Source organism: Ictidomys tridecemlineatus, chromosome 5 (assembly GCF_052094955.1).
Source record: "Ictidomys tridecemlineatus isolate mIctTri1 chromosome 5, mIctTri1.hap1, whole genome shotgun sequence".
Lineage (NCBI taxonomy): Eukaryota > Metazoa > Chordata > Mammalia > Rodentia > Sciuridae > Ictidomys > Ictidomys tridecemlineatus.
Window position 1 is genome coordinate 44,969,785 of NC_135481.1, and position 21,984 is coordinate 44,991,768.

At 38.3% G+C, this 21,984-nt stretch overlaps 1 protein-coding gene across 16 annotated transcripts in view; it reads right to left on the reverse strand.

Moving 5' to 3' along the window:
• Positions 1 to 21,984, reverse strand: part of Fmn1 (formin 1) — a 395,944-nt gene that overhangs the window by 101,606 nt on the left and 272,354 nt on the right. For all 16 annotated transcript variants that reach the window (XM_078049877.1, XM_078049880.1, XM_013363695.4 and 13 more), the window contains one exon: positions 19,603 to 19,723. In XM_078049877.1, the coding sequence (XP_077906003.1) occupies positions 19,603 to 19,723 (121 nt within the window). The remainder of the gene's footprint in view (positions 1 to 19,602; positions 19,724 to 21,984) is intronic.

Consider the following 21,984-nt stretch of genomic DNA (forward strand, 5'->3'; position numbering starts at 1 on the left):
TGGGAAAATTATTTAATTCCTTTTGGACTTTGAGTTTCTTGATACATATGATCTTCTGAAAACTAACACATATATAAAAAATCATTTTGTGTACTGAACAGTAAGATGCTACCTAAAATATTCATTATTGATTTAAAATATTCATATAGTAGAAAGACTGGATAGTTGTTCATGATTCCATTCTTTTAGTTTCCAAGAACAGCTAGCAATAACGGTTCCACAAACTCTTTGAATAACTGGCAGTCTTAATACTTATGAGTTTCATAAGCAAATAAGCATATTATGAATGGGCTTATCCCTTACAAGTCAAATAATCTTTTAAAAATTGCCAGTAATCACTTTTTATGTTTCTTACTCCTTGACCCATTGATATTTACTTCATACCCAATTCTGATACCACAAAAACACCCCAAAGTCACTAATTAACCCACCCTCTGGTCAGTGTCCTGTTTTTTGAGTCTCCTGTGAGTTGGTTCCACTGTGCTGCTTCCTCTTTCTCAGGTTCTGTGTCCTCCACTCTGGATGTGACCTGTATCTGAAGGCTCTGCCTCCTTTGCAGCTGCAGCCTTCTATACTGTTATTACATGTTTGTATTCTTTTGGGGTTTGGAATAAACATTTTTTTTCTCCTCCCACCCCTGTTCTCTCTTGAGACAATCTCTTCCAGGTGAACTCTTCAGTGATCTTCTTAGGATGCCTTCCAAGGCACATTTCTAGCCCAGAGTTGCCCCCCAAACAGAGCTCTGACATTCCTTACACCTCTCCGTACTGCTACAGTACCTTCCTATTTTTCTCACGTTCACCCTTGCTTTCTGATTTGTTGTCCGCATCTGAGTCAAAGTGACCTTTACAACATCTCATTATGAGTCTTCTGCCTAAATCCTCCAATGGCTTTCATTACTTTTTAGAGATTGTTCCCAATCCCTCAAATGGTCTACCAGGCTCTCCATGGGCTGGGCCCTCCTGCCTCCCAGCCTTAGCCCTGCCCACACTAGCCTGCTCTCATGTTCTCAGACACACTCAATTCCTCCCTACCATCTCTGCCTGGACTTTCTCCTTCAACCTCTAGTCACTAGTGGTGAGTCATCAGATAGACCTCCTCTCAAAGTCTTTTTTGGGGATTTCTTTTGGACCCTCCATTCTATACTAATGAGGTCTCCTCTGTTACAAAGTTACAGCACTGTATAATTTTCATCTTGTTATTATACTATAGTATCCATGATTATTTTATTATTTCCACCGTTAAGCAGAAACTCTGCTTACTGTGAAATCTCCAGCATCTGCTACAGTGTCAAGTCCAGGAAAGACCTGTGAGTCTTTTATAAATAATGAATATTTTATAAATAAATGAATATACTACCAAATAAAGGGAGAGAAACTTATCCACATGTAGTACTGGATGCATATTGAACTGATTTTAGAGAGTAGTTGCCTCTTTCCCCAGAGGAAATCCAATAATTTTAATATAATAAAATAAATTTTTTCTAGTAGGTGTATATATGTATACATACACACACATATATACACAAAGATACAGGAACAATCTTTCTCTCCATTTTGTATTATACATGTGTATTAATTTATTTTGCTAAAATGCAGGTGGATAGAGGGGTCAGAAAAAAGACACAAGGAGACTGAATACCATACCACGTTCACTCACATTCATTAATCCAGATAACATATTTTTTTTTTAATTGCAAAAGCTAGATTAAAAAATCTTAGAATAGCCATTATTGGAAGAGTCATTATTAGAAAAAAAAAATCTTTGACAAATTCTTGTAGTCAAGCACTCCACCACTTCCACATGAGTGCTTGGGCAGGTGTTATCTAATTCTTAGCTTTAAGGAAAAGAGATGCTATCTTTCACAAAAGAGGGAGAAGTTTGGATCTCTGTAAGAGGGGAGATGGATACAGAGAGACAAGGAGGACAGCTTTGTCAAACCTTTAGAACTCAACACTGCTTGGTGCAGGTGTGGAACATGAAAGAAGGGCTGAATTTTGAGTTTGGACCTGGTACAGAACAAAGACACCTCACAAGGAGGCAGAGGTTCCACCTGTATCCCTCCAATGCTCTTTCTTTAGAATCTTCTGAATAGCTTTACTTCTTCGGATATGAGATATTGAAATAAATTGCTCTAAGATTGCCCTACTGTGAGTACATATAGGTTGCAAATATACCCACACTCAAAATATTTATTGAGTACCTGCTATATGCCATTGTGCCAAACATTGGGGAGAAGTATATAATGAGTCCTGTATTTCTGCTCTAAAAATGTCAGTAGTTCATAGTCTAGCAACAGTAAGAAACAAGGAAATCCAATAATTTTAATATAATAAAATAAAAATTTATAACATAACATGGTGTCATGGAACACTGGGTAGGGATGTCCATTTCATGCAGAGCTGTAGATTTGTGACCAGGGAAGGGTGTTCAGAAAAGACAACTTAAGAGTTGTCTTGAAAAAGTCAAAGAGAGTGAAGGAAGGGAAGTTGCTCAAGGAAAAAGAAGTACCATGAGTAAAATAGGAAGGCATTGCATGGGTCATTTGGGGTACATGAAGTGGTACAGTGTGCCTAGAGGTCACCAAGGACTCGTGGACATAAAATTGTTATTTAAAGACAGAGCAAATGGTGAACTGCCATGGGGAGAAGGGACCCAGAGATGAGAAGGAATGCAGGACGAACTCTAAGGCATGCAGGCCCTGGAGGAGAGGCCAGCAACTGATGGAGAATGAATTGGTAAGGAGAAAAGAAGGATGTGGAGTTATGTGATCTGTGGGGGAAACAGTAGGCAAGGAAGAAGAGCAGTCAGCTCTGTGCAATACTGTTCAAAGTAAAAGAAGATAAAGGCAAAGAAATGACCACTGCTTCAAGCAACATGGAGGTCACTGGTGAGCTCAAGAGCAGCTCCAGGGAAGTGAAAGTGGAGGAAGGAAATCAAGTTGGAGCCTGTAGCCATGTGTTTAAGAAGTTAAGCTAGAACAGCAAAATGGAGAAGTAGGAGAAGTTGGGACTAAACTATAGCTCCAGTTCTCCCTGTCAAGTATTACAGATTAAAAAAAAAAAAAAAAGGCTAGGGAGGGGTAAATTTTTTGGTGATCTTGAAATTGAACCAGTTCTTTTTTTCCTGGGATATGTTAGATGCAGTAGCCTTTGGGATAGCAGGACTCATGAAAAAGAGTCCTTTTCTACTCCTTCAAGAAAATTCACAAACCTTCATCTCACAAAAATCATTCTGTACAAGAAGAGATTCCTCAGGTCCTAGGGTTACTTTGAATAAGGGCACAAGAGGCATAGTCCCCTAGAGAGTGGGTGCCTCTTTCCCCAGAGGAATGTTGTGTAAAAATAAACCCACCAGGAAGCTTGAGCTCAGGGAATCCCATGATTCTGATTCACTCCACCGAGGGTGGCTGCCCAAGATCAAATGTACCTTAATGTCCCATGATTGTGAGTATTCTCCATGAAAAAATTTAAGCAGAAGTGACAGGGCTAAGTGAGGACATGCCAGTATGCTTTAGGACTTGGAAAGATTTGCAAAGCTGGGCCACTGATGAGAGCCTTTGCACGGTATTGTCTAAAGCACTGTTCATAGTACTCTCCTATCAAACATCACAGTTAAGTCAGAATTTCCACTGCAATGATTATGTGGTTATGGACGCAGCCTTGGTCTGCGAGACATTAGCATGAAAAATATTCATTAATCACCTACCCATGACTAGGCCTAAATATAAATGGATTGGACATGATTTGATTTATAGGGTGTTAACTGATCCAACCATTTATTAAAAAATATTCTTTGCATTGGTCCCCATGAAAATCATCACCATTGGAAGCTTTCCTTTGAAGATGATAATTCCAGAAAATCTTATTAGAAAAGCATCTATTATTTCAAAAAGAAAGCATTATTATGAAGTATTTATTAACACTTTAACATAAACGTACTTCTAAGACAAAAGGATTTTAAGAAATAGCTAGGAAAGTTGTGTTATAATGGAAGCAAAACACACATTCATCAAGATTTTGGTATTGAGATTGACTGTATAATGGGAGGCCTCAGGCAAGTAGCCCAAGCAGGAAGTTCCTAGACATCTAAGAGGAAGGAAACTCATCTTGGGGAGAAGGACCATAGAATTATGAAGGCAACAGATAGAGATTTGAAAACATTAAAAAAAAAAAGGTACAGAATCATTAGTCACTGTACCATGATCAGAATATAGTCTCCATATACTTTTTAGTTTTATTTATTTTTTTGCCCTGCATCTAGGACTCTGCATCACAGTCCTGGGATCCTCCATAATTGCCTTTACATATGATTTTACATGCTTATATTTGACAAGGAAATGCTTCCATTTTTATTCTTTCTGCTAATATTGCACGTATTCTTGCTCAGATTTACAAAAACTTACAAACATTGTGATTCACAGTCATATGAAACTTTTGTATACACTGGATTCACTTAATTCCCCTACAGTTGGGTAGGGAAGCCCTTTCTACCTTGTTCTGACAGTGTGTCAGGCTGTGAGTCACATTCATGTCCACACAAACTAATCTGAGTTCAGGATTTCTTCTTTAGGATACAAGAAGTGGAATTATGAATAAAATAAGAAAGTTCTTTTTTCTCAATACACAGTAGCCAAACTGATTTGGGCATAACCAAGGGCAAAATTACAATGTGAATGAGGACAGGGTAGAGGGATTTTAAAAAATGAGAATGTGTCTTCTGTGTCTCTTTGTAGAGGTGGCTGGGTCACACAAGCTGGAGTGGTGCCTTGCCCCGGAGCCAGGCACTGTGGGCAATGTACTCAAAGTGATAGCTTTCCAGAATGGACAACTCAAGAAGTAACTTACTCAAGCATGGATGGGAACTGGTGATATGCAAAAGGTTAATATAAAATAATCTGAATTGACCAGGACATAAAAGTAGGTTTGAGGTCTGTTCATGAGAGCAGCTTTAAAAAAAAAAAATTTCTTTTAGTTGTACACAATGCCTTTATTTTTATCTATCTATTTATTTATTTATTTAGTTAGTTAGTTTTTTTTAACCATATGATTTATTTTTGTTTTTTTTTTAGTCATACATGACAGCAATTATTTATTTTTATGTGGTGCTAGGATCGAACCCAGGGCCTTGCACACACCAGGCGAGTACTCTACCTCTGAGCCACAACCCCAGACCCCCCAAAAAAAACCCAGTTTTTTTTAAAAGGCCCTAATGTATCACATTTAATTTAGATGTAAATTATGCTACTGTCAATATCAATGGAGCTAACTGAATTTGAGGGCTGTCTATGGATAAATCTGCATCAAAAGCTCAGATTTCTAAAGTACACATAAGTATAATTAAATATATATTTAAATATAATTTTAGGATGTTCACACTTGCTGATCAACAACATCAAGGAATGATCTGGAAGCATGATACAATCCAAGGTATTTGAGAAGAATAGGTAGAACCTCCATTTTTGAGCGGTCCATGGAGTTCTACTTCAAGAAGTACACACACGCCATTAGTGAAACTCTGAGGTTGTTGATGGAATCACCAAAGGCAGAGCTGCACTTTCCAGAAGGGATGCTCACTCCCCCAGAAATCACACCTAAGGTAGAGCAAAACAGCTCTCTTACTGCTTAATTTGGGAAAATTATTTTCCTGTATGAATGCTTTAGTAGCAAACATGTCTTCTGGAGTAAAAAAGCTTATTTGTGTGGCAATTCATATTTGAATTAGGCGACAGAATCTCTGCACATACAAATCCTAAAGGCAACAGGCTTGCCTCTGTATGATTCAAGGAAATCTGTAAAAGGCAGCAATGCTGATCTTAGAACTATTTTCCTTCCAGCAGAACAACAGCTGGCTACAAAGAGGCCAGTGATTAAGAAACACAAACTCATTTGCAAAAAGCAACCTGCATCCACACTGCTCAGTCAGGACAGCTGCAAGCTCTCCACGGTTTCTCTGACCTCTGAGCCCATTCTGTGTTTCAGCCCGTCCTGGTTAGTCACATTCACTGTAATTTTCTACTCTGGAAAGTGCTTATATGTAAATGGATCATGAGGAAATAAAGGAGAAAAGATGGAAAGACAGAAGGCGAAAAGAAAAAGGATGGAAAGTTATTTTAAAAACACACAACCTAAACTGGTGGATGGATTCTGGTGTCTCGTCTTGGCTACGGGAATTGCTGGCAAAGCTTGAAGTTGGCAATGAAAGCTAATCAGTTTGCCACTGTCTTCAGATTTAATGCAATATTTGGCTCAGACAATTTTAAAAATCCCCTATTCCAGCTAAAATATTTACACAGTCCTATGTGTCTCACTTAATGCCTGTTAAGCAATCGTCTTTTAAAACTCCACAGACACTTGTAAATCTGTCGGGAGAATTGTGGCCTATAAACAAGGCTTCACATAAAGAGAGCTGCATTGTCAATTTGCTGGGAGTTGGGATTCTTAAGACGTGTTTGAAAATAGAGTTGGAAGATCAGAAATAGTTTAGAGTGGGTAACAAAGTGGCCAATAGTCTTGCTTGTTGGACACTGTTAGTGGTATTAACGGGAAGCCTCCAGACACTGACCTCAGCTATTTAAAGCCATGCTCCCCTGTAAACCTGTCATTGATCCTACCTCACCCTTGAGTTATGACGCAGGGAGAGTTACTGGTCCAGCAGCCCATGGGAGTTTGCATCCCAGGCCATGTCTGGTTAGAGAGGATGACTTGGTGAAATCTTGAATAGGAAGCTATCTCACGGCTACATGTGATGTACATGGTGTAAGTGTGTCAGGAAGGGTGAAGACTGTCAGAGGAAAGGGGGAATTCTGGGCAGAGCTGATGCTGGGAAGAAGAAGACAGCTAAAATGAGGACAAACAGTATTCCTCTAAGGGAGGCTAAATAGAATAGATTCTGGAAGGCTTAGTACATTCTCCAGTCTTTGGATCTGATGTTAATGAGCCTAAGAGATAAAATTTAAAGGCAAGGGAGGGCCATTCAAGCTCTCTCCTGCTGGCCTGAGGTGACCCAGGAATCTCTCTCTTCAAGAAGAATCAGGTACTTATTACAATACTCAGTTATTTACCTATTCATAGAAGATAAGCTTTCTTTTTAGTTTTGCCCCATTAAATTGAGGAGCCAATTGATTACGATTCTTTTACAATAGTGTTAAAGATGAAAATAATACATAAAATGTACATATCAGTTTAAAAACTCAACCCCAGCTTAAAATATTCAATTTTGGGCTCAGTGCAAATACAAGATATAGATTCATCCTAGATTGAAAAGCATAATTAGGTAATTATGTAATTAGGTAATTTGTAATTCCAAGGTACATAATCTCTTGACACTGGAGGCAGCAAATATTTGTGAATTCATGGGACCATGATCAGGAAGGGCTCTGAAATATTTTTGTGAATCTGCAACGAAGTACAGCTGGAGGGTGAGCTGTGTACCTTTCCCCCACTATCTGATTGGCAAGTGAGGTCACTGTTCTTAGGGACAATCTGATTCCTGTTCTTAGCAAGAAAGAAATAAAAAATGTAAGTAGGAATGAATTTGTCCCCTAGAAAGTGGAATTAATACTTGCTCTTAAAATGTGTTTATAAATGACTTGATATTTCAGTGAATTTATTTAAAATTAGCAGTTAGCTCAGTGCTTAGAATAAATATTTGCTGAAAAATAAACTGATTGAAAAGGTCAAACAAGTTCCTCCTCCTATTCTGAAGATTTTTCTTATATCCAGATATTCGATGATGTTTTTAAAGACCATTAAAATGCTCCAGAAAAGCAATGTAAAAATGGAGTCCCACGAGCAGGTTCAGCACATTAGCCATTATGGATTTTCCTTTGGCATTTCCTCATTCTGTATGTTATTGCTCAGGGAATGTGACTGGCCTCATGGCACCAGGCCATCCACTCTGACTTGCACATACTGTCATTCATCCCTGTGTCCAGCAAGTTCCTAAAACTATTCCAAGTTCTCAATCCATGATTAAAAGTAATTGCCCTTAAATGACCAAAAGTGTTTTAGATCTCAATGGACTTTCTGTTATTTCATTTTACTTCACATAAGACTCCTACAAGCTCACATCTGCCATTGTCCCCATTTTTAGATTAGGATAAGTAGTCACTGAGTTGGAATCTGGACCCGGGGGTGTCCGATACCCTGGTCTTGTGCCATCGTGCCTACTACCTTCATCATCTACAGGACAATTCTAGAAAAAAATGTGTGCCACCTGTGGAAGTTCCTCATGAACTGTCAGGAATCAGGCAGATGTAAGCTAAACATCACCAAATGCCACTGTAGGGATTCCTTCCTTTTAAATGGGAATAGGCTTATCAGGAGGTTAGGTTATTAAGTGGCATGGCAGAGACCTGAACCAGTAGTGACAGTTCCCAGGAAAGTCACACTGATCTTTTCCATGAGTTCCTAAAGAATGGAGTTGCAATCCTTGCCCCCATCCAAGAGCAACACTGATGCTAAAATCTGAGTCCTTGGGCAAAACTCCTACCCTCCCTCTTTCCTCTGACTGAAGGTCTTTACTTTCACTCATTTGATTGTCTGACATGAAAAGAATCCATTTGTGGACTGCGACTCTTCCATAGAATATAAGATACACAATCTTCTTGGGCAGGAAAATAGTTTGGCATTCACAAATCCACCCAGAGATCTATTTCTGTAAAGAAAATGTTTCAGTGTGATACAAGTTTATGGTCCATAGCTTGAGCAACTGGCTTAGCAATGGAGACCTGAGTTATATGCTGGCTGGATGATCCTGGCCATACTGCTTCCCATCTCAGAGTTTCAGTTTTCTCAGTTGCATATGCCTGCCCTAGTCATATCAAAGGTTAAAGCTGTACACACAGATAAAGGATCACCATTAAGATCATATGAACAGGGCTGGGGTAGAGCGCTTGCCTTCCACATATAAGGCACTGGGTTTGAGTCTCAGCACCACATAAAAATAAATATTGTGTCCATCATTAAAAAAATCTTTAAAAAAACCCCATATTAACACCTTTTTATTTTCTTGAATGGCAAATATAGGACACCATTAATGAACTTGCTGAGATACTCCTCCATTTCTCCTTCATGATTCTGATGGTACGCTAAAAGCTGGCAGGTTGCTCCCTCAATTCCTGGGGCAATTCTTCCCATTACCAAGTAGAATCCTTACCAAGGGCACTTGTATTGTCTCCAAACCTTTTATATCATTTGTTATTTTTAATTGTATTTATATAATTTCATTACTTGATGGAAACTATAGATAAATAACTGTGAAAAGTACTATTTCTATAAGTGTAAATGAAAAAGATAAAAGATAGCAGATAAACATAGGCATGGGGATCAGTGGAGACTGGGGAGATATGAACAGTGAGGTACTCAGGATTGAATCCTGGGATTGAAAAAGATATGGATGGAAAAACATCATGAAATTCAAAGGGAGTCTTGAGTTTAGAGTTAGTAAGTATCAATCCCAGTTTCTTGGTTTTGACATCTATAATCATAGCAATATGCCATATTAACAATGGATAAACTGGGTAAGAGCTATAATGAGAATTCCTTATACTAACTTTGCAAGAAAACCTGTGAGTATCTCCAAAAAAAGCATAATTCAGGAAAAGGTCTCAATCTTTCATTAAAAGACTGACAAAGAATGCTATATTTAACTGGCCTTCGAAGAAAAGATAAAGTGATATCAGTATCATTTTCTATGATTCCTAATTTTGGTCAAATTTTTTTCCATTTACTGACCACACTAGAAAGAGCTCTACTGCATAAAAATTACTTCTAGATGGTATCAATTCAAGAATATTTAAGTCATGAATTAATTAAATAGCAGATCATGAAACTCATTAATAAATAAAATACCTGAGGAGCTGGGGTTGAGGCTCAGCGGTAGAGTGCTTGCCTAGCATGTGTGAAGCACTGGGTTCAATCCTCAGCACCACAAAAAATAAATAAATAAAATACAGGTATTGTGTCAATCTACAACTGAAAAAAATTTTTTTATATAAATATAATATCTGAGATCCAAAACTCATATAATTTTATGGTTGACTTTTATATTCTGTAAGTATTCAGGATTCCTAGAATTTTTAGTTCTTCTGATGGACTAAGTCTAGGAAGGAACAAAATAATCCTTACTAAATAAGGAAAATTGTAGAACACATTGAAATAGCATAGCAATAATAATAATAATTGTAGAAACTCAGAGTGGGAATGTTCTTTCAAAATCATCTAGCAGCTATCCTCCTAAATGTGCTACCCTACCAACCCACCACAATCATTTTCTAATCCAGTAGGCAAAGGGCTTTGAATTTTTTCTTTGGACAGGTTTAAAGCTTTAAAGTCTATCTCTTGAAAGCTTTTATCCACTGATGCTTGTTTGATATCTATGGCTATAAGGAAGTAATATGATTTATTGTTAGTAGCAAAATCAGCACAATTATTTGAAGTTAGCTAATTCTACACCTTATTCATTTTTCCATTCATTCATCCATGCAGAAATATTGAGTGAACAAGTATATCATGGGTTCTGACTGGCACTGTATAGATAAATACTAACAAAGTCATATTAGATACCTGCCTACATGGAAAAGGTGGAAGAAGAGAGAAATTTTACAAATAAACAGGTAGAAATTAATAGCAACACACAGTTGGGGACTGTAATAGAGAGTCCCTATTCAAAGTGGCTGCTAAAGGCTGGATGCACAGGGAAGGCTGGAGGCAAGGGAGTAGCTGGGAGCCTCCTCCAGGCAGAAGAGTTTGTAGAAACTCAGAGTGGGAATGTTCCTTCAAAATCACCTAGCAGCTGTCCTTCTAAGGGTGTTACCCTACCAACCCACCACAATCATCTTCTAATCCAGTAGGCAGAGGGAGTAGCTGCTGCAGGGGTCCTAAGGCAGAAACAAGGTCATTGGGCTGGAACACAAAGAAGGCCTGCGTGGGTGGAGTTTAGAGGGAGGAGGGAATGGATGGAAGAAATGAGGTTGGAAAGGTGGAAGTGTCAAGGTAGAACTTGAATGGCAAGGATATAAGGTTGGATTTGGTAAAAATTACAAGGAACGCAAAATAGCAAGGTGCTTTGACCTGTCTGGTGAATGGACACTGGATTAAAGGGAGGGCAGGAGTGGATGCAGGGAAACCTGCTAGGAGTCCCTTATGGCCAAGTGAGGAGCAGGTAGTTCAGATGAGAAACAGTGTGGAGATGGTAATGAGGAATGGACTCATGACACAATTTGAAGGTAAATCAACAGGACCTGCTGAGGGATAGGAAGTCAACAGAAAGGCACAGGGGAATCAAAGGGTAAGTATTACCCATTTTACTTATATTCTGGCAAAGGGATTTCCTTCATATGATCCTGGTAAATCCTCTCAAAAGTCATTGGAGCAGAGATGCTGAGATGTGGGGGGATAAAACGACCTGCCCAAGCTTATAACAGCTTGTGACACAAGAATGTGACTCCAGGACTTCTGATTCAGACTTTTCCAAAACAGTAGCTTCTATTTTCATATTTTATGTTTCTGGTCAAAGGAAAAAACAAACAAAATAACTTCTATTAATCATGCTGATTTATAATTGGCAGGTGGAAATACAGAGTGCAAATGAAGAGGAAGAAACCAGGACGTCATAACTCACCCTTCCCACCTAGAGATGCCACGGTCACGGCTTCAAAGGAAAACTCTAACTTCTTCCATTAATTAACAGATGAATCAAGTTTCAGTTTCCGTATCCTCTCTCCCTTCTGTACAATTTGTCTTTGAAGGCGTTCCATTTGGGAAACGTGTGACCTTTACCCACCATGCTGCACTTAATTGAATGCTTTGCATCACAAGTCACCACGCTGTTCAGCATTTTACACCCACTGCCTTTCTGAAATACTTATCCCAGTTCCTTAAAGTCTGTTTTGTTGAAATCATTTCACAAAAATAAATCATATCAAAGTTTTTAAAAAATGATTTCTAAAACTTTGCTTGCGAAACTAAATATTTTTAACACCATGGCAACATGGTCAGGACTCTGGCTAATGTATCCAGTCTTGTACCAGAGTTCAGACTCAGTAAACTGCTGCCATGGGCAAATGGGCTGTGTAGGAGGAAAGAGCTAATAAATTAGGCATGGTCAATAATCATTCAAGTCGTGTCTTCTGGAGCTTCCTAAAAGGTGATGAATGAGCCCGATCTGCCCTAATGGACCAGCTCCCCCTTCTCCATTCCAGGATGCACACTGCAAACTGCATGGTGCAGGAGTGAGGTTAAGCACCTCCAGCACCTGAGGAACTTCCCTGGACACCATCTCCACCATCTTTCCTGGCCCTGCCAACACTCCTTTTAAGCTGGGCAGGGTAGAGAAGTCTGATCATCTCCATTGTTTCAAGGGAGATTCACAGAGGTTAAGCTGTTGGTCAAGGTTGCATAGCTCATCATGCAGCTAGTAAATGGCAGAACTAATCTTTAAACCTAAATGTCCTAATCCCAATCCAGCACCATTTTCAACATACCAGCCTCTTCCACTGAAACTTAAATAAACAAATAAGTACTTACAAAATACTTGGTTTATTGTTATTTTGAATTTGATTTTTGTATGTTTATCAAAGGTATGCACCCCCATAGCTTAAAGAACAAATGCATATTCAATTAAATTTTTCTGCTATGCTAGATAACACTTACTAAAAACAATTCTTAATTTATCTGAAATTCAAATTTCTTGAGCCTCTAATATTTTATTTAATAAATATGGCAACCTTAAAGGTAAGAAACAGCATTACAGACCTCCTTTAAATTGTTTCCTTTGCTCTTGAAGATAATATTAACAGAAAATTGCCTATCTTAAATTCTGTGTTGGGTTTCACAGTACTGACTGAGTTGTCAATGGCCGTCCTTACAACAAACAGGTGGAGAGATACATTGATCCTTATTGAGGAAGAAACAAGGTGACTATAGGAGAGCTGAGAGTCAGGGAGGTGGGTGATGAGGCAAACACATTAAATAACTGGGCAGGGAAAGAGAGCGGAGAATTCTTTCCATTTCCTAAGCTGACATAAACTTGAATATCCATCAGCAGATTGACAAAACCAGTTATTAGCATTCCTCCTTACTTCCTGCAGTCAAGTCTTCATTAACTGCAATAACAGGAAGAGGGAAGAACAACACACCCAATCTCAAATCAAAATGAAAACAGTACCTCTGAAGGGCAAGATCAAGTGCTCTAGGATGTGTGACCCTAAGTAGGCTCCTGACCTGCTGGTATTGCTGAGATACCAACTCTTCCTCAGTGGCTTCCCTTTTCCATCAGTGCTCAGAGTCTCCACCCCACCCCACATGGCCTCCCCTTTCATCACCTCTTTAATACTATTTCAGCAATTTATTGACCCAGACACTTTACATTTTTACTATGTTAAATGAGCTAAATGGCAAAGATGATTGTTCCTACCTTGTGGTTTTGAACAGATGACGTTGTCCAACAAGCAAACAGTTTAACTAACTCAGTGAAACTTGGTTTAAAACGTTAACTTTTCAAAAACCATGGCAAATCCTTAGTCCCGCCAATCTAGCTGCCTATAACTGAGAGTTGATTATCATTTCTGTTTTTGACCAAATTTTAATTACCAAACTTACACACACATATTCAAATAATTAAACTATTTCTACTATACAGGCCCTCACAGAGGACGGTGATAAACAACAATTTAAATTATGAAAGTTGTTTCATTGTTTGGTGAGCCTTTGGAAAAGAGTAGAGTTAAATCAATGGATGCAATCTGTTATCTTAATGTGGAAGATGAATTGATTATAGAAGAGCTACAAAAAGGGAAATCTTTTTCTTGAAGTTGATTGTGTATGAATTTATACTTCCTATAGGTAAGATTTTGAGATAGAAGGCTGAAGCACAAACCCTGTATAAAACAAAGGTTCAACTGGATAGTCCTGGACTAATCTGGGTGTGCCATGAAATAAGGACACAGGGATTTATATGCCTGTTGATGTGACAGATCTAATTCAACATGAATTAGTCTAAAAATATCACCACTCTTCAAATTTTAAAGATTTTAATGAATTCCTGGCTGATGCATTTCATTCAGCATCTTATTTTGGAAAGTCTTAAAAGAGTTAACACTTTAGGATAAACATTTCTGGGATAAACATTTATAGAGTGATAACAGATATCAAAAAAAGTCAACAGAGAGTCTTGCCTTTACATAACTGTGTAAGTATATTCCTAAATATTTCTAAATGGTACATAGAAAAGAACATGTTCAAGTATATAGTCTTAAATATTTAGAGAAAAAGACATCATCAGAATTATCTTAAGGTACACATGAACTTGCATCTCGGCCAAAATTCTCGAAAAAGTTTGAGAGTATCTTACACTGAGGATTAACTACTAATTACATTTTCCCAATTTATATGTGATAACAGGGCTAATAATGTATAGTTTTCAAAGAAAGATTTAGTAAATAGTTTGTTAAGTAACTCAGCCTCAATGGAAGAGGATGCCAAGTAACTACTATTAGCTATACTGACAATTTATTTGTATTCTTAGTTAAGTTTTATAGAATATGGTAACTTTTCCACACCTATCTAAAGAGTTCCATCTAATTTTCCAATTAAAAAATATAGCTTTACTATTTTCATAGCCTGAAAAAAATTTTCATGATCAACAGTATCATATGATTATGTCAAACCAATGTGTATTTGGGGAAGATGATACTACATTAATTTTGAATGCCATTAGTGTCATTTATTTTTTTTATTTTTTTTTTTTTTAGAGAAAGTGAGAGAGGAGAGAGAATTTTTAATATTTATTATTTTTTAGTTCTCGGCGGACACAACATCTTTGTTGGTATGTGGTGCTGAGGATCGAACCTGGGCCCCACACACGCCAGGCAAGCGCGCTACGGCTTGAGCCACACCCCCAGCCCAGTGTCATTTATTTTGAATGCCATTTATTTTTAATGTCATTTACTGTATTTGTTTACAGGTCTAACAAACTCAGTAAGGCTACCATGACTTGCCTCCTCAGTGTAGCCAAGCCGGTATTAAGAACAACATTACTGAGCAAAGGCCACAGTTGTTCATTTCAGACACTCTAATAAGGTCATTCAATAATGAGCATTTAACCAAATACTGTTTTCTTCATCTTAAAAGTTTGACAGAAATATCAATATCCTTTCTTCTTAAACTGCTTTTTGCATATATGGTCAGTAATTTGTTTCAAGAAAGAAAACCAATGTGTTTTTGCTTTATGTTGGTAAATGTTAAACAGAGTTAAACATTCACTTTTTTTTTAACTATAGAACTTTCCAGACTCATTTACAAACTGATGTGAACTGTGAATCCTTACCAAATGATTACAGTACATGAAAATTCCAATTTTGTTTGCCAATAATTTCTTTTGGAAGAGCATCAATTCACATTTCCTATAGTATTTGTAAGGGTCACTACTTGAAGAACCCTATGTGTCTTGGCAAAGTTGTGGGGGCTGGAGGCTCTAGGTGGCTAGTATTAACTGGCACAGTCAGAAAGAAGGTGTACTAATTTCCTATTGCCATTACAACAAACCTAAGTGGCTTAACACAACACAAATATATCTTCTGGTTCTGTATGTTAGAAGTCTGACACGTGTCTCACTGAGTAAAATCAAGGTGTTGACAGGGCTGTATGCAGAGCCTTCTGCTGACTTGAGGGAGCATCTGTTGCTTGCCTTTTCCATTTCTACAGGCTTCCCACATTCCTTGGCTCATTGCCCACTTCCTCCATCTTCAAAGCCAGCAACACTGCATCCCTCTGATCATTCTTCTGTAGTTATATCTCCCTCTGATCACAGCCAGGGAAAGTCTTCAGCTTTTAAAAGCTCATTTTAAAGATTCATGTGATTAGATTAGATCCACTTGGCTAGGCCAGAATAATCTTCCCATCTCCACACTGGCAAAGTCTCTTTTGCCATGTAAGGTAACATAATCACAGATTCTAGGGATTCAGGTGTGGGCATCCTTGGGAGCCGTTATTTTTCCTACCACATACGAGTTGGTAAAATACCTTGAGTGAATGAAAACAAGGCCAGCAAACAAGGCTGAGTAAAAAAGGAACTATTGCTGTGGTTTGTGATTTCTCAATTATTCCTTAAAACAGCACAGTACCAGTGAAATCAAAATCACTGTCTGATTAAGGGATGTGGAGTAAAATAAAGAAAACATGGAACATGTCCCCAGCCTCAAGGATTTGGTTCTGTCTTCACAATGCGGAGAAGGAGCACAGTGCTCTGGAATTAGATGCTCCACAAACATAGCCAACTGGACTCTTAAAAGCATGGGTAATGCTATAGCTTGCAAACTTTCTAGTTCAAGGCACACACCCCTCCTCAGCTTTATGGAAGTTTCTCTCAGGAAGAAACTGTGCATTTATTCTTTCCTATGATGCAGGTACCATATCTTCCCATTTTACAAGTGAGAAAATAAATATTTTTGTTTTGTTTTCTTGGCACTGGAGATTGAATCCAGGACCTTGTGGATGCTAAGTAAGGGCTCCACCACTGAGCTATCCCCCCCAAGACACAGCCCCCCAAAATGAACATTTTTATGGTTATGGTACTTACCAAGATCTAACTTTCATCAAATCAGTAAATAATACACATTTGATTCCAAAGCCTTTGTTCTTAATCCTACACAATACTGTTTATCTATTGGCTTCAAGACCCATGTATCTTGTACTTCTCTCCAGCTCTATTCCCAACCCAAATTAAGTTCGTCCCTGTATCTGTCTTTTCTGAGAGTTTACATATGTATTTCTAGGAATGTGCATGCCTTTTAGCAACTCCCTGTCATCTGTCTCTTCATAGAATTTTATGCTTTAAATACACCTCTCTGTTCTCTTTTCCAACATGTTAAGAAGACTTCTAGGCCAGAGGCAGGATAGGTTACAGTACTGAGTCATATCCAGTTTAAAAATGTGAATAGATCATCACTAGGCCAGGCTTGAGCACCATGATCTTTAGCTTCCTTAAACTGTGAGAGGTCAAAAATTGTATCTGCTCCATAGGGTGAGTCATTGTAAGGATTAAGAGAGATGATATATGTAAAGCATCTGAAAAAATAATAATCACACAAAAATTGTAGCTATTACTATTATCGATATCTTACTTGCATAAAGGTGCTATTAGAAGTTTGTCTCTCTGAAAGATGCTGATTGTCAACTTTTGTACTTCTCGGTGACATCTGTATGACCATCAACCTCAAGTTAATTCACACCCTACTGTTTAGATGTGATTAATACTACTCAAAAAAAGTTTCTTCTAAAGGGTCATGGCTGCTAAAGAACTAGGGCCTGATGCTTCTTGAAATTTGCTAATCACATCTGGTTTAGCTTTAGACATTTTCTGGGATTTTGCCAGCAGCTACGACACTTTAATGGCTACAATAAACCTCAAAGCCTCATCAAATCTTTGCTGTATGTGTGAAAATTATGTCCTCTTCAATTAAACATTCAATCTTGGTTCACACTGAGGCCTTATGGAAAAGGAGGTGAAACCTGAATGGAGATGTGAGATGAAACGGACCGCCAGGATTCTGGCCATCTTGCCAGATGGTATTTAGAAGAAAAAGAAATTCATTAGAGAACCCAGGGTCTGTATTTTCTTTAAATATTTACTGGGTACCTTTCATGTGTTAAAAACACTGGCATCTCTAAAGATTAGCAGGGCGTTTTTTGTTTAAATATTCAATGTGTGTGGGGTGGGTGGGAGTCCTTTCCTCATTTACTTCTGTTGTATTCTGTGTCTTTTGGAGAAGTCCCCGTTCAAAGAAGAAAAATAACTCAGACACTGTTCCATTTTCCTTCCTAAGGCAGCTCCACCAGCCTCAGAAGCTCTTGTATTTCCTTAAAATTGGCTGAGGACAGTGTCAGTTGAGTACTGAGAGATCCAGAATGACACTTGAGAGTCTCTAAGATGAAATGGGGTGTACCAAAGCAAGGGCCTTGGGGAAACCCTGCCCCTCTCTCCCCCTCATTCACACTTCTTACCCCTTTACTATTTATCATCAAACTCACAAGGATGTCATGGGGAGGCAGCCCCTGGAAGGAGAAGGGGAAAGATCAAACAGAGATCAGGTTTCCTCTCAGAAGTCTACACAGGGGTCAGGCCAAGGGTTTTATAAGGGGCAAAGAGACAGGAGATGGGCATTCAGATCCTGCCCAAGGTGTAAACAATGGCTCTTCCTCAACATTGCTAATGCTGCTTTCCCGAGGATTGGTCTGGGCCCTAATTCTGCCATCATAGAGGGACAGGAAAAAACCTTCTATGTGATGGTCTACTCTGCTTTATTATGAGACACATCAAGCTCCTTGTCTTAGACAAGGATAAAACTCTCAGTTCTTCAAGAGATTGATAAAAATGACCATAAGTTCCTATATCATATTCCTGAACAAAGTATACTCCTTTGGTTGAAGTCACTCTCTCAGCCACATCAACAGGAGGAGAAAAAAAAAAAAAAAAAGCCCTCACACACTTTAAAAATAATTTACAAGGTAAAAATATTCACTTGTAACCACTATCCTTATTTAAGCAAGTTTTATGCCCAAAGTAAAAAAAAACTAAACGGCTTTCTCTGCCACTGGGAGCAGATCTTTCCTACTCTGCTTCCATTTCCAAGCTGTTCTCAGCCTGAGACTTAGGTTTCAGAGCACTCTTTCACAATAAACATTTTAAAAATGTTTATTTTATGTCTTAGTGTAAAAATATTCCTGGTTGAAGCTCTCCATTTCCTCAAGCTCGCCTTCTGGCACACCAAGCCCCATTTCCACATTAACACGCTCCCTGAGTCCTCCATGGAGCGCGTCAGGGGACTTACAGAGACTCCAAGGTGAGGGTTTATATTCCTGGACAAGGAGATATCTTCACAGTGAAAACATAAGACTCTAAAAATGCCAAAGGAAAATTCCTGTCCGCGTGAGACCTACTTTCACATTAAAAAAAAAAAAAGAAGGAGCTTTCAGCATTTTGTTTTGAATAATAATTAAAAATATAAACTAAAGGAGAATGTTTGCCAAGAGTGTAATTATCATTATTAGACTCATACATAAATCAAATATACAGAGACCTGTGTGTGTGTATGCATGTGCGTAGACAGATGCAGATGTATTAAGCAGGAAAGAAACTAGCTAAGAAAACGCATGGGTTCTAATTGGATAGACCTGATTAGAGTTCAGTACATCTGCTTCTTACTGATTGTGTGAACAAAAGTTATCTAAGCCTAATTTTTCTGAGTTAGTGTAGTTCCTATTTATTAGGATTGTTACAACAATGATATAAGAGGAAGTTTTTAATACATGGTTGGTGCTCTCATTATTATTAAAGTTTTAACTACTCAATGTTAGAAAATGTGGATATGACAAAATGTAGACAAAATAAGCAAATGATCACCATTAATAAGAGAGAAAGATACATAAATATAGTTCCTCCAAACAGTGAATAGAGATGCGAAGTTCCATGAAGGCAGCAGTGGATCATAACTGAACTCTGTAACAATTCCATCTCGTGAGCCAGATATAAATAATTCTCTTGAAGCATTTTTTAAAGCAATTTTAGCTGCTATCATAATAATAGAACAGTTCCTATTACCTTCCAGTTGTCTCTTCAGTTTTCTCAAATCTTTTATGAGGTCTTCAAACTTGACTTGGGAGGCCAGAAAGAAATCTTGTGGTTCAGGCAGGGGGAAAACACTCTTTTCAGTTCCAGCTTCCTAAAAGATATGGTAAACAAAAGGACATTCTACTTCCTGGTTATCACTTTCAGGTGAAATTCTAAAGCATCGGTCAGGAAAACAATAAATAAATTTCATGTTTAAATAAGAATCATTGGAACACTCTGCTATTCCTATATTTGGACTCGCTACGTTTAAGTACTTTCACAGCTCACAATGTATTTTTGGTCTTACTGGCACTGAGGTCAGCTATGGCCATGTCATGCATTCTATTTTGCCTTATAAGTCAAAGAGAAATTGCCAGGTATGTCTTGATCTTACGACACTCGATTCCCATGGAACAAGGCATGAGAAAATGCATGAAAGAAGTTACGTTTACAGTCCCAGTTTGAGTTACCCACTCTAGTGATTAGGTAGCCCACACTTGGGTATGCCAATGGGTTGAACTAGAGAAGAAGGGAAGCCCACCCTTTGCTTTTACCTACCTTTCTCTGTAGCTTGAAGTTCTAGTGAAGGCATGATCAGATTTTTTTGTGTATATGTAAAGCTTTTCCAAATGTTGTTTGGTTTATCTTAGGAGAAACTTACTGAGGGCATGTTGGGTGTGGTTTTTAACAAACTCCACAGCTATACATGATAGAGAATCCTAGCTGAGAAACATCTTAAAAGACAAAATCTTCAGGCACAGTGAAACATAAGCTGAGCTTCAAATATCTCTTCCAGCCTAGCTTGCCTTCTTCCTGAATTGTTTAATATAAGCTTTGTATCTTGCATATCTTAGGCAGCCTTCAGTTATTCCTGTCTCTACACACAATACTTTGCCAGTTTTCCTTCACATTCCATCTTCTCTACTGCCATTAGGACTAATTCCAAACTTTAAAACTGCTTTACAAGGCACTTTATGATCTGGCTTCTGTCTACACGTCCAGTCTTACTTCTGCCTTCCCCCATCTCCAACTCCCTGTTCCAAACCTCCATGAACAGTAGAAAGGCCACAGTCTCTTGCCTCCAGGCCTTTGTCTATAAAACTGTCCCTTTCCAGTCCTTCCCATACCTTCTTGTTCATATTCATCCTTCACGTCTCAAAACAAATGTCACTTCCTCAAAGACTTCCCCAAACTCCCAGCATTTGTATGTTTCTCTCCTATACTTCAAGAGGCCCTGAAACTACATTATTATATATTAACTGCTCTACTAATTAAAAAATTGTAGTGTTAGCTCCTATATCATCCGTACTAGATGACAGACTCCTCCACAGCAGGAACTGGGTCTTGTTCTTAGTATCTGGTGTATCAATACCAAATTGGTGAATGCTGTCTGCAAAATGCTGTTTTGGAAAAACTGTACCTTTAACAGGAGAACCCTAATTTATAACCATATTTTCTTCTTGTTTTGAGAATCTCCTGGACCCTCCCCTTCCCTTTAAGGCCTTTACCTTCATTTGGGAATCTAGAAGATGATGGTTTTCCTCATTTTATCTGAACATAATATATATATTTTTTTCATCTTCTTCTATTTATTTTAGTACTTTAAAAGCAGTGGGAGCAGCATCCTTGGTCTGAGTGCTAAGATGAAACAACAACTAATGTGCTGACCACAAAATCCCCTGGTCATCTACACTGGAAGAACTGGGGTATGATATCTCTTTCTCTTTTTCAAAGTCATTATCAGATTCAGCCCTGGTTTCAACTTTTTTTTTTTTTTTTTTTAAGTTACAAAAAAGAGAAAATGCTGCTAAGAAATAAGGCTGGTAGTAGCTCTTGTGAAAGCTGCTCAGTTAGAGTTGAAAAGACATGACTTTCATGGGTTTCTTGGACCTCCACAGACCTAGGCTTGGACCTAACACTAGGCATGAGAGGCAAGAAGCCTGGAGCAGGAACCACCTTTCCTCAGCTAATTGCTCATCACCACTAACCACAAACATCATCACTCTTGCTCCTCGTGGGAAAGGATGGCTTCATAAATCATAATTCCACACTCTCGTTGAGTGAAATGCATTTTGCTTGGTAAAAGCCAGGAGAGCACCACACAAATGCAGACTTCTTATTTTTCCTTGACTGGGCCCATCCCACATTTACAACTTTTCGTATTATAAGATTTTCCTCCGTGAACTCAGTTCCATTAGGTTCTGCTCTCTTCACGACAATTGTATTTCATAGGCCAATTCTGGCTTTCTGTACCATGCATTAAAGTTGGTAGAGGCAGACACTACCAGGCAAATCTGTTAATCTAGTGTTAGAAATTTTATCTCCTAAAGAGTCTTCAGGACAGTTCTTCTGCCACATTGTCAGCTTAGGGTA